The sequence below is a fragment of the Habropoda laboriosa genome, unplaced genomic scaffold, assembly GCF_001263275.1.
Source record: "Habropoda laboriosa isolate 0110345459 unplaced genomic scaffold, ASM126327v1 scaffold269, whole genome shotgun sequence".
Lineage (NCBI taxonomy): Eukaryota > Metazoa > Arthropoda > Insecta > Hymenoptera > Apidae > Habropoda > Habropoda laboriosa.
Window position 1 is genome coordinate 664,113 of NW_017100417.1, and position 16,030 is coordinate 680,142.

Below are 16,030 nucleotides of genomic sequence, written 5' to 3' on the forward strand. Positions count from 1 at the left end.
ACAAGATCTGCCAGGATTTTTCAAAACAACGACAATTATCTCATAATTTCTCAATTCTTCGTTGCCCCGACAACAAAAATGTACAATAATCCCACTTACTCTAGCTTCTCCGTTTCTTTCTCGTTCCTTCAATAATCGTCACTTCTGTATCGCGATTTTTATCGTTTCAATCGCTGTTTCACATTAACCCTCGTACGCTCCTCGGGCGAAAATTCACCCACAGCCTCCTTCCAGATGCTGCACTACGTTCGATTTCTTTCCGAATGTGTCACAACCTCGTGTATTCGAAATTCACAAATTTAACCAACCTTCGATGAAACACAGTGTAAAAGATTACCAACAACGTTAAGCAAAATATAGAGCGGCAATAGGTAAAATCTCACCCGAGGATCTCTCGCGTAACTATATCTGAGGTACGTACCAGGGTTAAACGAATTTGTATTCCACGATACAGCCGTAGAACACACGCTGCAATCGCTGTCAAGAATTTTCGCGAAACAGCGTCATCGCGATACAGAAGTATACAACAGCAAACATTCTAGCGAAGCTTCAGCACAACTAAAATCTTCGCGTCGACAAAGAACGACAAAATCACGTCGGATCGAGAGTTTCGACACGAAATGCGATTGAAAAACCAGCGTAACTTCGAAAACCTTCGCAACGTCACTTCTCCCGAGTGTAACATAGAATTTCTGTACATTGAAAAACGGTGGATTACAAAGTATTCGAAGAAGAAATTACAACATAGAACAAGTACGCGCGCTGTGTCGGTGTTTCTTAATTGAGAAATGCACACAAGAATGCCAGAGGGGTTCGAACGTGCCCTCTTTGACGCGATCTCTTCAACAGCCGGATCATCGTGATTTAAGCTGGTTTATTAGAGGATCGATCGACACGGATCACCGACACTGTTTCTGCTGTGCCGCGACAGGGTTCAAAGATCCAACAGCCTTCTTCGACGACCTCTTTCCTCCCTCTTGCCTCGAAGCCCCGCCGCTCTCCGATCCCTTGCTTCCGGTCACTTTGCAAGACCTGCCGGTTGCTTTCTGATCCTTGCTGGATTCCGTGACCTTGTCCAGTTCCGCCATCGCTTCCTGTATGGCGTTCTCCAGCTGCATGTTCAATTTACGACTTCTAGAAAAAGAAAGGGGGCAAACGAGAAAATTGTGGGGTTAGTCGTGAAGAACATCGAGCATAACCGGATATGGTTTCAGTGAGCAACAGCAAAGCCCGCGGATACACGTCTAGGATGCTCTACGCAGCTACGACACTACTCTTTGCTGATATATCTGCGCTGGTTTTAGAGAATCTTCTCTTTTTAAGACGTTCTTCGAAATTCTTCGACTGCCTGTGTGTGTGTGTGTGTGCAAATTTATACGGTAATTTTGATACTTCTCTCGAACACCGGTTATTCTTTCAGTTTTGTCGATTTTAATTCTGCTGTATTGAATTGTTTCGTATTCTTGTAATTTCGTTTGAAAAAGCTCTGATCGATTTATAGAGAGTCCACGATGTTAAAGATCTTGATAAGTGTGTTAAAATTCGCGATAAATATTGGTGAAAAAATGTAATAAGTAGAAAGTCACGACGATGTTAAAAATCTTGATAAGTATTATTTGAAAAAAATAAATAAATATAAAGTCACGACGATGTTAAAGATCTTAATATTTTAGATACTACCGCAGTTTATTATTTTAATGATAATGCAAACTCCAATTGTTCGATAAAAATAAAATAAGGAAAGAAGTGATCGAACACGTTTTTGTTTTTTTTTTAAACTGTCAATAAGAGACTCGATCCGATCAAACAAATTTGAATATCTGGCTGCTGTCGAGTCTATCGTAAGCGGATTCCGAATGGCGTTATTATTAAAAGATTCTCAACCGTAAATCTGTCACGTCCACTTTTTTCTCTCTCTGTTTTTTCGATATTTTTCACGCATCGCAGATTGCATTCACATCGGAACACGGATTGAATATGAAATTTTTACCAATAGGAGTCCGATGACTTCTGTACAACCGTGGTAATAAAAAAACCGTTTTATAAACGTTCTCTATTGTACTACGAAGAACTTACTTACTAAACAAAGAATACAGAAGTTATACTTAAACAGCAAATTACTAAGCGAGATAAATAAAATTGCATGTGTGTTTGCAAAGTGTAAATTCAAATAATGGCTAGAACCGCGCAACTGCGATCAAAGAGACAGAAGTAAAAGCGTTTTCTCCAATAACGGCCTTCTAGAAAAGAGGTACCTTCAAAGCTTTCTACTGTTAAACGAGTAACGCGAAATGAAAAATCGCAGCTACGCAGGAGTTTCTTATAATTAGCAGAGACTCGATATCATTGGCTGTTGGTTTGTTAATAAATGCTGTACAAAATTGATCTTCGAATACGAGAAATCACACGTATGAGATAAATTAACCCTTTTCCAATCACGGCCGCGGAATCTTTCGATTTGGCGTATTAAAATTTTTAAAAAATTTCCAAGTTCAAATTTCAAATTTATCGGTTTTAAGTTCCTTCCGTTGAATTAAGGTGGAAGTGCGCAAAGGACGAAATTTAAGGATTAAATTAAGGTGACAGTGTGGCGAAAGGTGCCAAGGGCACAGCTTCCAATAATCCTTTCTAATCACGGTCGCGAAAATCTTTCGTTTGAAAATTTTAAAGAAATTTTGAAATTCAAATTTGAAATTTACAGTCTCTAAATTCCTTCTGTGAAATTAAGGTATAAGTGAACAAAGGACCAAAATAAGGTGAACGGTGTCAAGGACACGGCGCGAGAAAATATTCGAAACGCCTATAGGCGCCAAGGCCACGGTGCGAGGACATTTTTAAAACGCCTATAGGCGCCAAGGGCGCGGTGTGAGTAAATTCTCGAAGCGACCATAGGCGTCGACAGCAGTGAAAGGGTTGAAGCGTACTGCTTAAGAATTGTGACGGATCAATTTTGTAAAACATTTATCAATTTCGATTGATTATACCTCTTGTGTATCTCGGGTATAATAGGATAAACGACAACAAAATACGAAACAGAATCACAATAATTCATCCGGAGTTACAAAACGTTCAGTGAATTGATTTTGATACCAATAATTTTTATAATGGAATAAGATTTCGGGTAAAATTAAATCGAACATTGTCTCAACTACCTTTGCTAATCCTTCAACCAGAGACACTTGGATCGTTTAATGTTTCAAATCTTGGTGGTTTTTTTATTAAAATTTCAATATTTTGTGTGCAATAAATAAAAGAATCTGGACGAGATCATCTTGTATTGTTACATATTATTTTTTTAACACTGGTAATACTCGAAGTAACTGTATACAGTTGTTGTTAAGGATTCTAATTAAGAAATTCTATGAATCGTGCACTAAAATAACATTTTACTGTTCACTGAAAGAATGAAAGTGGAAAATATCTACGACCAATGTGTCTTTCGTTTAAAAATCCAAATTACGAGAAGAAATATTAAACAATAAATTGTCCAAATCCTTTGATAAAAATTACCAGACACAAACATCCTTTTAAAATTATTCAAAAATGAAAGAAGAGAATATCGACAATGAGATGAATTTTATAAAATACTATTTAAACATAACTCTGTTAAAAGTGACATCAACGATCAACACATCTCCCGTTTGAAAATCCAAATTCAAGATGAAACATTAAACAGTAACTTCTCCAAGTCCTCAGAAAAAAAAAATTACCAGGCACAAACATCCCTTTGAAACGATTTTCCCCTTGACAGCTACGAATCCAAAAATACTCAAGAAAAGAAGAAAATATCGACAATAAAATGAGCTTCTTAACATATTACTCAAACATATCTCTATGAAAAAGAGAGAGAAAAAAAAAAGGTATATATCATGCACTAACAGATATACATTCTTAACACCCCGTACAAAGGAGGCCGTACATGTTCAACCAGCAAAAGCTTGAAACGAAACAAAGAAAAACCTCGCGTGGAAAACGCGACGTCGTATCGTTCCGTAAATCGTGATCGTTCATCCCTGGCCGGATACTCCGTGTAGAGGTTTCTTATCCCTAAGGAGGGTTCGGATAATTCATTTCTGATAGTTGATCCCCCGAACGAGGTGGTGCGACTCACTTCCTAAATTTCTTTCGCGCACGGTGGTGCGCCTCGAGGCCTTCGGAGAGGGACTTGAGAGCCTTGACCTCGACCTGGCTCCGACCGCCCCCGCCCCCGTACCAACGGACCCAGACCGTCATGGTGCCCGGCGGGCCCAAAGACTCGACCTTGCCCGGCCAGGCCGGACTTCCTCTTGCGGCGCCCCATACTAGCTCACCCACTTCCAGTTTCCTCTGGCTCTTCTCCTCCGACTTTGTCTCGGCTACTAAGGATTTTCAAACAAGGTTCCATGTTTTCTTTCGGTTTTCTTTTTTTCTACTGTCTTACTCGCTTGCTTCTCGCTCTCTTTCGCTCGCTCTCTTTCGCTCGCTCTCTTTCGCTCTAGTTCACGCTACCTCTCTCTTATCCACCGGAGGGTGTCTTAACCGAACGCGGTGAACGCGATGAAACCAAACTTATGTATATCCGGGAAAGCGGGATGAGCGTCGCGGGATCGTAAGCTTTAGATTGGAAAACGTTCTCTGTTTGAAGATTTGTGTGGTTTGGTATGGTGAAATAGAAGATTGAGGTAGTTCTTTGTGTGATTTGAGGTGGTTTCGTGTGGTTTGTGATGCTGATGCACATTGTGTAGATTCGACTGAGTATTGGAAGTAAGTGACTTAATTAAAGGACAGTGACTAGATGATCACCGATTTTGATGAAATTTTGGTGTATGGTAGATTTGAGAAAAATATTAGATACGTGTTTTTTTTTTGTATTGGCAATTGGCCACAGTGAAGGGGTGAAAATTGTCCTTAAAATTGGAGATGGAGGAAAAGTGCAAATTGACGAATTTTGTATTTTTAAACTCCATCTCTAACAATTTTTAAGACAGAGCAAATATGTTTACTACTCTTTGAGGGCGATTTCTGCCCCTTCAATGTGTACGATTGCCGATATAAAATACATGTCAAATATCTTTTCAAAAATTCATCAATATCGGTGGTTATCACTTGGAGTAGCTTCCTTGCAAGTCAATATGCCTTGTTTCTCAAATACGTAGAGAATAGATCTAGAATAAATGAGTTAATTTTAATTACAAAAATCCTTTATTCCTTACAGCAAGCCTCAATGTGTATTACCAGTATATAGAGGTGTAATTTTAATACGTTCTTTCACCATGAAGTAAAAATGAGAATTTTTTGACTTGCAAGAGAAGTTCAGTAACCCGAAAATTCCAACAAAATTGGAAACTTTGCAGAAATGTCAAAATGAACAGTCCTAGAGGACGAGAAATTAAGAGTAGTGGGAGTAAATTTTGAAAGAAATTATATTTTTCGAAAATTCTTTATATCAAAAATCACAACCTTGAATTTAACTATTTTTCACGTAAATAGTCACGATAATGTGAAATTTCACAATTTTATCGAGAGCGTGTTTGCACACCTAGGACTGTTTCATTACGAAAACAAAAAATAATTTCGTTATTAGCATCAGTTGACCTAGATTTTAGCAAAGTTCCAAATTTTTTAAAATTTTCGTGTTATCAACCTTTCCTTGTTAGTCCGTTTTATTAATATACCCACGATAGATGAGTTTACTGAATCAATATTTCCGCTATATTTCACAACAACGTAAATATTGCAAATGAATTAACAACAACTCGAGAACTTAACTAGAATTAACGATCCCGCAAGCTCTGGTCCGGTTAAGATTGTGTGTTAATTTTGATCAATAGGTGCAACGCATAACAGCGAAATGAGTATGATGCTCATGGTGCGTGCCTTACGAATGGGATTATCCTTAAAATTGACAACTGATGATATAACACCACTACGTTCGTATTTGTAGGGCTGTTTTACGTTTTAAAATGTGCTTCTTGCTCGCGTGTGTGTTCGTTAAAAAATGATTAGTAATTTCATTCAAATGGTGGTAGGCGAGATCAGTGGCAAAATGAGATATCAGATGGTTCGAGCACATGCAAATGATTTCGTCCATCGATCTTCCTCGCTTTTCTTTCTTTTTTTTTTTTCACTCGAACGAAGACAAAAATCCTGCCTTTCACGAATGCAACCTGTACACTTTTCTTTTTTTTTTTCGCGTCATGCCCTTTCTTAACTCTTTAATTCACAACTTGCTTGCGATGGATAAATCGTCGTTGCAAGTCGATCGTTAAACGGCGTAAAATTCCGTCGGACGGCAAATATATTTCCATTGCTTTCTACGGTTTCAGGCGACAAAACAATAATTTGAATCGTGAATTCCCAGACCTCTCGTTTTTCGAACTGCAAATTACGAACCGTGATAGAACCGTGGATTTAGGTGTGACAAATTTTCGCGCACGTACGAAGCACTACCAACGTTCTCGAATTCTTTTGGCCAGGACGAAAACAAACGAACCCTCCCCAAGATTATGCACATGCGACACGAGAAACGTGAGGGTGATTATGTACAAGAAATGCCGCAATAAATAAAACCGGTGAGCCACACCCGCGCCGAAAATGAACATATGACTGAAGCCCCTCAGCCCCTTCAATGGTACGTGACAACTGCGTGGACAATGATATTAACAAACCTGACAGCCAATTAGTAGAAAAAAGAAAAAATAAAAGAACGCAACAAATCCTTTCGGTGAATATTATGTACAATTTTATTAATTCAACGTCACCGGGCGTTACTTTTGTGTAGCAAAAAGCATCGAGTCTCCTGGGTTCTTTTTTTTCTCTCAATCAACAAAATTGTTTAGTATTGACACCACTTACCTGCTTCTCGAGTAACTCGTGAGCGAATTTTAAACGATTTCATTCGATACCGATTGCCTCTTTGTTCCAATCGAGCAAAAATATACAGTTGGAAATAATCGTCGGAGAAATTTTAACGATAATCTTAATTTCAAAAACGCTGAAATTTCTAAGGGAACACTTTTTTTTTCTTCTACTTCCCTGTAGCGTAATTAGCAAATTCTGCTACGTCGGTATTATATTTCACATTACACTAATAGTTACTTCATAAACTAATTCGTACAACAAAGAAAAGCTTTTATCGAAATAAATCAATTGGAGAAATAAAGTCGGAAATAAGATCACGCGCGAGAATATTCTTTTCTTTTCCTCAACTATTCGTATTAATTTTAGGGATGAACAAAATCTTGGACATCATTTAAAAAGCATTAGCAAGGCGTAGAGAATGAAACGTGCGGTATAAATTTGAACATGCCACTTACAAACGTGCAGCAAACAAAAGTGAGAGGAAAAAATATCGGCATGCGATTCACACAAACGCAAACTGGCAAATCGATGTACATAGTAAAAGCATGCCCCGTTTATTATAAATGTGAGGTAGTATGAATAAAATATTAGAATGTGAACCTAAGTTACATTATGAACAATCGAAAGTGGTTAGAGCCAGAAGCATTCTTAATACTAACGAATCAGTGCGTAACAATCATCGACAAGCAACGTAAAATTTTCATTGGATAATTGAAATTTTCAAGATTATCGTGCATTCAAATTTCTTTTGTATCATTTACATTACTTGTCAACGATACATGTACTACTATCAAATACCATTTTGATAAAGTAACTTTCATAATAATTGCGTGTCGTTCGTTCAACGAATTCATTTTCAATGATAAAATTCGATCAATTGTAATTTAATTACTCCCTAAACATTTACATATTTATCGTAATTTCCAATATTCACTTCTTGTGTCACAAAAAATTTAACAGTGAAATTCTATCAATTAAATTTACTCGCAAATTTTTCAAATGCTTTTCTAAATAATATTCACATATTTACTTTAATTTCTTAATATTCATTTCTTGTACTACAAAAAAAATTAGTAATAAAATTTGATCAATTAAATTTACTAGCAGTTGTCAAATATTTTTCTAAATAATTTTTACACATTTATTGTAATTTCTTAGTATTAATTTCTTATACCACAAAAAATTTAATAGTAAATTCTACATGTTTATTGTAATTTCCTAATACTCATTCGCCGTGTCAATTAACCAAGTTGATTATCAAAATGCGGTTCGATACTATAGCCGAGCTATTTATATACCTAATGTACGATTAACGTCTAAGAATACCATACAATACTGACCATCTTGGTCTTCATGCAGGGTAGAATGCATGGAATGGATGGAGTCCAGCTTTCGCTTGATTCCGCGGCCGAGGGCATGTTCCCTGCCCTCGCACCTCACTGTGCTCACCACACCTTCCGCTTGCTTCAACGTCTCTGACGTATAGATCTGTCAAATACAACTCGATCAACTCAGGCACAAGCCTACCAGTCACATGCTAATATCATTTCAATCTATCGTCTGCCAAATTGCTCGTTTCGTTTCGATAAACCCCTCTTTTCCTTTCTTCAGCAAGATCCTCATCATTCTTTCGACCGAGCGTGAAAAACATAAGGTTACGTGAAAGAAAATGAAAAAAAAAAAAAAAAAAGAAGAGAAAGGAAAGAACATACGAGAAAGAGAATGATCATCGTTGACTCGACTCGACAGCACACGTACAAAAACGTTTATAATATACAAAAAAACGCTAGGAGCGTTCTTTCAGATTTAGCAGAAAACTTACGCTTTTTCTACGCTATCGATGGCCGAAACAAATGTCACGTTCAAATTTCATTCTTCGAGGCATGCAAACGAGAAATGATACTAAAGTGATAAAAAATCCAAACTCTTATTACACATGCTCATCGCAAGGTATCTTTTTTTTTGTTATTTTTTTGTTTTTTTTGTTTGTTTTGAACATTTAGGAACATGTATATTAGATAACTTCTATGAGAAAAATATTGTTTAGCAAAAATTTATTTTTTTCTCTATTTGCCATTATAAAAGAGTCATATGTTATTATTTTTTTTTTCGTTTTGTTTTTTTTTTTTTGTTTTGTTTCTTACGAGTGATCCGTTAACACACGGTTGATCATACAAGTTACATTATTGCAATGTACGTTTTAAATAATAACGCTAAAACCGAGCGGAACATCGCTCGGCCCACAAAGTGTCTGCGCGTAAAACTGAATAACGTTAAATACAAACTAATTACAAACTTAATAGTATCGATTGAAACGCGTATTTATGCCCTTTCGTTGTGAAGGGAATGCCACTGATATATTTCAAATAGTAAGAATGTACAAAATTAATCGACCCGTACGAAAGAAAGATGCTCATTCCTCCGACGATGAGTCAGTCTCATCACCGTCGTCAGCCTCTTGCGCATACACGAACTGATTGTAAATATATGGATTTATGTAGGCCTGTTTATTGGGCGAATAGTTCACGACAGCAATCCCGTTAGGATCAGACCGGTAATTGTACAAATGTGGATAAATCTCGGCCGGCGTTGCTATGCCGATATTTACAAATTTCTGCAAATTCTCAGTTTCCGGACAATAAGGGATACCTATGCTCTGAGCAGCCTCCAACGACTTCTCCTCGGAATTTTGCTCCACGTGTTGCGGAATATGCGAACCGATTTGCTCGACCTCCACGCAAGACTTCGTGTCGTACTTCGTTTGAGGTAGCATCGAGTAATGCGCGTGATCTGGTGGCACTAAGGTTTGCTGTCGGTAAACGTTTGTATTGGGAACATAATGTTGGCTATGATAGAGGATCGGCTGATAATGACCGTGACTTATGACCGGTAACGTATTGACGTCCATCTCTGTGTAAGAGACATTCGTCATTTCTTTAGTGACGCTTAGCTGATCTTCCACGGGAGAGTGATCCATTGTGTCTGAATATATGGAATGATTTGGTGATGATGTGTCCATATGCTCCTGTGAGTCAGCGTATGTGTTTTCAGGGTGTGTCGTATCGGCTGGCTGGTGCATGTCTGTTAGAGTTAGATGACGGTTGACCTGCTCTACATGGGTACCAACCTGGATCCCAGTAGTCACCGTCGATTCCACATAAGTTTTCCCATGGAGACCCGGCTGACTAAGCGTGATTTCCTTCGTGGTGATACCCTGAATTCTCCAATCTTCCGACGCCACTGGCACATCGCCTGAGTCCGGTTCGCTACTTGACACGCAATGAACCATTGGCTGGAAATGTATATGAAGTTTTAACACGTCCACTTGATTAACTGATTGTTTATTTAGAGAAAAAGAAATTAGTTTAATTACACAAAACGCTATACTTTTCTCTTCTCTCAACCCTCTATCGTAACAAAACATACCGGGTGTCCCAAATTTTTTCCGATCAAACTTCGTCAGTATATTCTATAAGTATAAGTAAGAGAAAAATGTTGTATAAACATAGGTCGTTTGAAGCTTTGTTAAAAAGTTATAGCAAAAATAGGAAATACAAAGTACGATTATTATTGTAACTTTTTAATAAAGCTTCAAACGACCTGTATTCGTGTAACATTTTCTTCTTATTTGTACCCATAGAATATGCTGACAAAGTTTTGTCGAAAATAATTCGGACACCCTGTATATGTAAATAAATGTTACAATTACTATTACCATTCCGACGATAAATAACTTGAACAATTTTACATTTATTTTGCTATAATCAGTAAGAATCCCCTTAACATTATTTCACAAGAGAATCTATCAACTTGCAAGATTAATGTACTCCTAATTCTAGAGTGACAGTTAATATGTTCGTTATATTCAATAATGCAGTATTACCGTGGACGACGAGTGATGTCTAGCTGTGATCGGCGGTGCCGGAGATGCTGCTCCATGCGTCGTGGTGTCCACAGCAGGGCTGTTCGACCTCTGACTATTTCCTGGACTATGCGTGGTGGTATCTGGAGGTGATCCTTGCCTCATCATAGCTGACTGAGCCATGTTCGCTTGATTTCCAGCTGTCTGCGTGGAGACGGAGTGTCTCGCCATCAGGGGACTATGCTGGTCACTCTGCTGAGCTGTTTTCTCCACGACAGTCGTGCTACTGCTAGCAAGAACGTATTGTTGCTGTTCGACATTGTGCTCCGAAGACGGCGAATTCACGCTGCTCTTCGGAGATGTAGGCGCCTTTCCTTGAATCATTCCAGAACTCAAAATATACGACTGATTATGATCGATGTTCAACGAAGGATCAACGGTGGTTCCGTTAGAAGCTGCAGCTTGAAAATTAGGTATCTGATTATTGGACACCATGGTCGTTTGCTGTTGCACGATCGTAGTGTTCTGCTGAACGAACGTTGTATTTTGCTGATTGGGAGCCGACGAAACGGCAATATTCTGCGCGGTCCCGCACGGTACCATCAACGTCTGCCCGTTCATCTGTATGAACTCCTGTTGGCCTTGCATGTTCGTCGGTCGAACTTGCGACGCGTTGAAAGTCACCTGCTGATTCGGACTAACATTCGCCACTATCGGACTCAGCTGATTCCCGAACGACGTAGTCCCGTTCACCAAGAATTGGCCACTGTTCGGCGAGAGGAATTGTGCGCCTGGACTATGCTGTTGAATTATTTTCCCACCGGTTGCTTGCGGTGCTCGTATGACCATTCCAGCAGGACCAGCTGCTAAGATGCTTTGACTCGGATTGAATATTCCGCTGTGACTTTGCACAGGAGTTAACACATTCTGACCGTTCACGTTTTGTATCTGCAGTTGCATACCGATGTTTCCCGTGTCCTGCAGCAATGTAGCTGTTCCGTCCGCGGACATAACCATGCTCCCTATACCTGGAACAATGAACTGCTGGATGGTAGGGAAATTCTGAACCATTCCAGCAGCGCCGTTCAACAAGTTCACTGGCTGGAGAAGATTTATCTGTTGCGCCGGTTGAGGATTCGTGATTATTTGCTGAGCATTAAACTGTGCCGACGTCGCGCCCGTTTGCCCGTTCATCACCAGCTGAGCTGGGGCTCCACCTTTTCCCGGAACGATGGTCAACGCTTGCAACATCGGTCCGCCAATGCTCTGAGCTTGGAAATTTTGTTGCGCGAAGTTCGACTGCGATTGCATTAGCATGCCGGCGTTCTGTTGGGACGAGGCGATATGCAACATCGACGCCACTGTCTGCGGGTTCGCCTTTCGCTTCTTGTACGCTTTCTTCTTGCTCATCGCAGATTCCGGCGACAGTAACGCTGGCTGGCGATTCACTATTCCTTGGCCGGCGTTTCTCGCAACATCCTGATTGGCATCCAGAATCGACTGAGCATTTTGTATCACATTTCCAGTCGCGACAGTCAGATGCGGTATTTGAACGTTCTGGCTTATGCTGTCCATCGTCATCACGCCAGGCTGTATAAGTACAGGAGTCTGAATAGTGTTGACAAGCACCGTGGGCTGCCCGATCACTTGCTGAGCTACACCTACCGCAGGAATAACTTGACTGACAGCTCCTGTCACACTGGTAACCATAGGCGACACTGACAACGGTGGCATAGAGTTAGAGTTGGAGATGATTTTTGGCGGAGGTGGTGCCATTACGCCGTTTATCCCTGATCCTGTGCTAGCCATTATAAGCTGACCACCGTTCGACACTAGTATATGACCAGGTGGTAAGGTCGATCCAGCAGGATGTTTCAATATTCCACCAGACGTAAGCACGTTGTGAACTTGAACGTTCGATGGAGGATGCTGTTGGGTCGGTTGTTGTTGCTGTTGCTGATTCTGGTGTTGCACTGGTGAACTAGTGCTAGCCTGCGGCACCTGTATGCTACTAACGACACTTTGGACCATCTCTAACGGTGACTTCGAAACACTTATCGCTATTGACGGTTGACTGGTTGGAAGTGACGAAGTGGATTGTAGAGTAGTCGAAGGCGCTTGATGCTGAGGTTTGTTCGACAGTAGATCAGGTATGGCGGGATTCGGTATTCCGGAAGGTGTGTTTATCGACACCGTGGCGGTATTCGCTCTTCCAGCTAATACAGACGTGATAGTGTTACTGCTGACGGTATGTCCACTCGCCATTGTAGTTATCACCGACGACGTACCGATAAAATGATTTATCGGCACTCTCGAGACAGCGTTGACGGTGTGGGGATGTGGCTGGTAACCGTCCAAAGACGACTGCCTCGTGGTCTGTCTTTTCGTCATTTGCGACGTCACGTTGTCCGAAGCAGAGGTGGATGTTTGAGAGGACTGTGTACTAGAAGGAACTACGTTTGAACTCGTTGTAGCGGAGCAAGGCGTTTCAGAACGTTGCTCCTGTGCAGCGCTGCTCATCGAGGACTGCGACGGTTGCTGAGCCTGAGGCGTTAATGGTTGAGATAGCATCTGACCAGATGTAGAATGCGAATGAGGTGTTGGCGGTTGCGAGTAACTATGCGGTGTCGATGGTTGAGACGAGATGAGACTTTGAGGTGTCGCCGGTTGCGATATTCCAGGTGTCGACGAGGCTGGGGTGTCCGAATTCGCTGGACTGTTCGTGCCGATCGGTGATCCGTGACTGGTACTCACGGTACCACCTTGAATCGGTCGCGAATCGCTCTGTTGTTGATTAGTCTGATACTGTTCGCCGAACGTAGACGACGTGACAGGATCGTCGCGTTGATCTGAATGCATCAGATACTGGCGTTGCATCTGTTGTTTATACTGATCCTGCACGTACGACTGTGTGTCAGCGCTGGTGACACAACCCTGACACGGACTGCTCTCCGAATCGGTTCCACCGCTGCTCGACGTCGGCGTCATGCTACTGTGCACGACAACGGGCGAGGTCGCGTGGTTCTTTACCGAGTTGAACGTCGATGTGCTCGTGGGGCTGACGCCAGAGGAAGGCTTTGGTTGCGGAAGATAAGTGTTGTTAGGCAAGTGCGAACCGTGATTCGTCTGAGGTGCTTTCGAGTTATTAACTATTCCCACTTGAGAACTACTGACACCGGTCTGCCTCGATATCGTGCTGTTCAACAGAGCGGTCTGTTGCGCGAGGTAACCGCTCGGATCTTCCAAAAACGACGGACCACTGCTGTTCACAGTTGAGCCTATTTGATTACTATTCTGTTGATTTTTCTCGTTGAACTCGTCGATCGGACTGGACGCCGATTGATCGACGCTGTTTTGATTTCGAACGTCTGCAACGTTGTGCTGACGCTGTTTCTTTACCATCACTTTGCTGGATTTCGCCTTCTTGCGCGCTACCTCGTCGGTCCAGGTAGAAGCTTGTGGAATGTGGTGATGCAAAGGAGGAACACGATCAAAGGAGTTGCAAGTGATATTCTGGACAGTGACGAGAGATTGCTGATGAGAACCCGAGGCTGACCGGTTCTGTTGCCAGGGCGGTGTTCTCGAGTTGAAATGCATATTACTGGGCTGCCCGTTTGGTCCCATTCCAGATTGCGCTTCAACGGTATGATTGGTATTCGGGCTTCTTCCCGCTAAATTAGAGAGGGCGTACTGTTGCTGGTGTTTCACATCGGCGACAGTTCCTTTCGAGGCATCGAAATTTCTCACAGAGAACTGAACCTGATTCTGAGTATACATTCGTTGCATATTCTCGTGTGAATTGTTCACCAAGTTACCATTTTGCACAACATGGTGTCGTTGTATCGTATGGTTGTGTAACAAAAGCTGTTGCTGCTGCTGCTGTTGTTGTTGCTGCTGCTGCTGTTGTTGCTGTTGCTGTTGCATTTGTTTCGCATTCAGATCCTCATCGGTCACAGAAGGTGTACGATTATGTCTATTTTGTATTTCAGCAGTATTCATCACCGAACCCGGATTTTGTTGTTGTATCACGTCCATCGCATGATGATTCAACTGCTGAGTAGGATACTGCGGTTGCACACACACTTGAGGTACTTGTTGCTGTTGATGTTGTTGCTGCTGCTGCTGCTGCTGTTGTTGCTGTTGCTGCTGCTGTAGCTGTTGTATCTGCATTTGGAAATGATCAGCTGGTTGTGCCTGCATCACGTGCTGATTAGGTTGATGCTGCTGCGTTTGTTGCTGCATCTGGTGCTGATGAATTTGATGCAGCTGGGGATGAAGAGTCGTTTGAGCCGGTATTTGCGAGGGCTGCATGTGATGCACGTAATTTTCCGATGGATTTTGAGGATTATAGTTGCCCGATTGCGGATCAACCTCTTGCGTTAAATGCTGTTGCGGTTGTTGTTGCTGCTGCTGCATCTTATGCTTCTGCATCTGCTGCATATGCAACTGCTGCTGTTGTTGCTGTTGTTGCTGATGATTTATGTGCTCCTGCTGTTGCATCACGTGCAACGGTTGCTGGTTCAATTGATTCAGATAATGCGAAGCTTGCTGTTGCGTTATCTGATTCACAACAGCATTCTGATGCTGTTGCTGTTCGTGCTGCTGTAAAATCTGCATGTGTTGCATTTGCTGATGATGCGGCAGCAACTGCTGCGGCTGCTGTTGTTGTGGTTGCGGCTGCTGCTGAGATATATGCTGTTGCATAAGCTGTTGTTGCTGTTGTTGTTGTTGCTGCTGTTGTAAAATAAGCTGTTGATGTTGCTGTTGCAGCAGCTGTTGCTGCTGTTGCGTCATGTTGTTAAAATTAGCACCCTGCTGATTCATGATCAGCGAATTTCCCATTAGCATCCCCGACATATTATGCTGACCTAACCTTTGCTGAGGATTTCTCGTTGCACAGCCGTTTACGTCTTGATTCTGCGAGGGTGAGTTTAATGTCTGATGACAGATTGGCTGACTGTTTTGCTGAACTTGCAAATTAGGAATCGCAATTGGCCACACCTGAAACATACGAAAAATATTCACGTGTGCATATGGTAATATTACGCGAAGTGATACCATTGAAAATTTTCGACGAAAATATATCGGTTAAAGTTGTTTAATTGCTCAAATAACAGATTTCATTTTAGGTTAATTAAAAGTGATACATTACCTGCGATCCATTTGGCACTGGTGATCCTTGCACTCCAGATGCCGCAACAATAGCCCTTTCGCGTTGTGCCATAAGTTGTGAGACCGAGACTCCAGAAAAAATGTTCCCTATCCCCCCTATTTTTCTCTTCTTTTTCTTGGTGAGACCATCTGGAAAAAGAAAACGAAGCGCGTGCT

At 41.3% G+C, this 16,030-nt stretch overlaps 1 protein-coding gene across 1 annotated transcript in view; it reads right to left on the reverse strand.

The window, feature by feature from the left end:
• Positions 1–860: 860 nt before the first annotated feature.
• LOC108575505 (mucin-17-like) overlaps positions 861–16,030 on the reverse strand; it is a 27,412-nt gene continuing 12,242 nt past the window's right edge. The window contains exons 2-7 of the mRNA XM_017938323.1: positions 15,855–16,003; positions 10,724–15,703; positions 9,968–10,132; positions 8,181–8,328; positions 4,112–4,358; positions 861–1,134 (exon numbers count right to left, since the gene is read on the reverse strand). Coding sequence (XP_017793812.1) covers positions 900–1,134; positions 4,112–4,358; positions 8,181–8,328; positions 9,968–10,132; positions 10,724–15,703; positions 15,855–16,003 — 5,924 coding nt within the window. The 3' untranslated portion in view covers positions 861–899. The remainder of the gene's footprint in view (positions 1,135–4,111; positions 4,359–8,180; positions 8,329–9,967; positions 10,133–10,723; positions 15,704–15,854; positions 16,004–16,030) is intronic.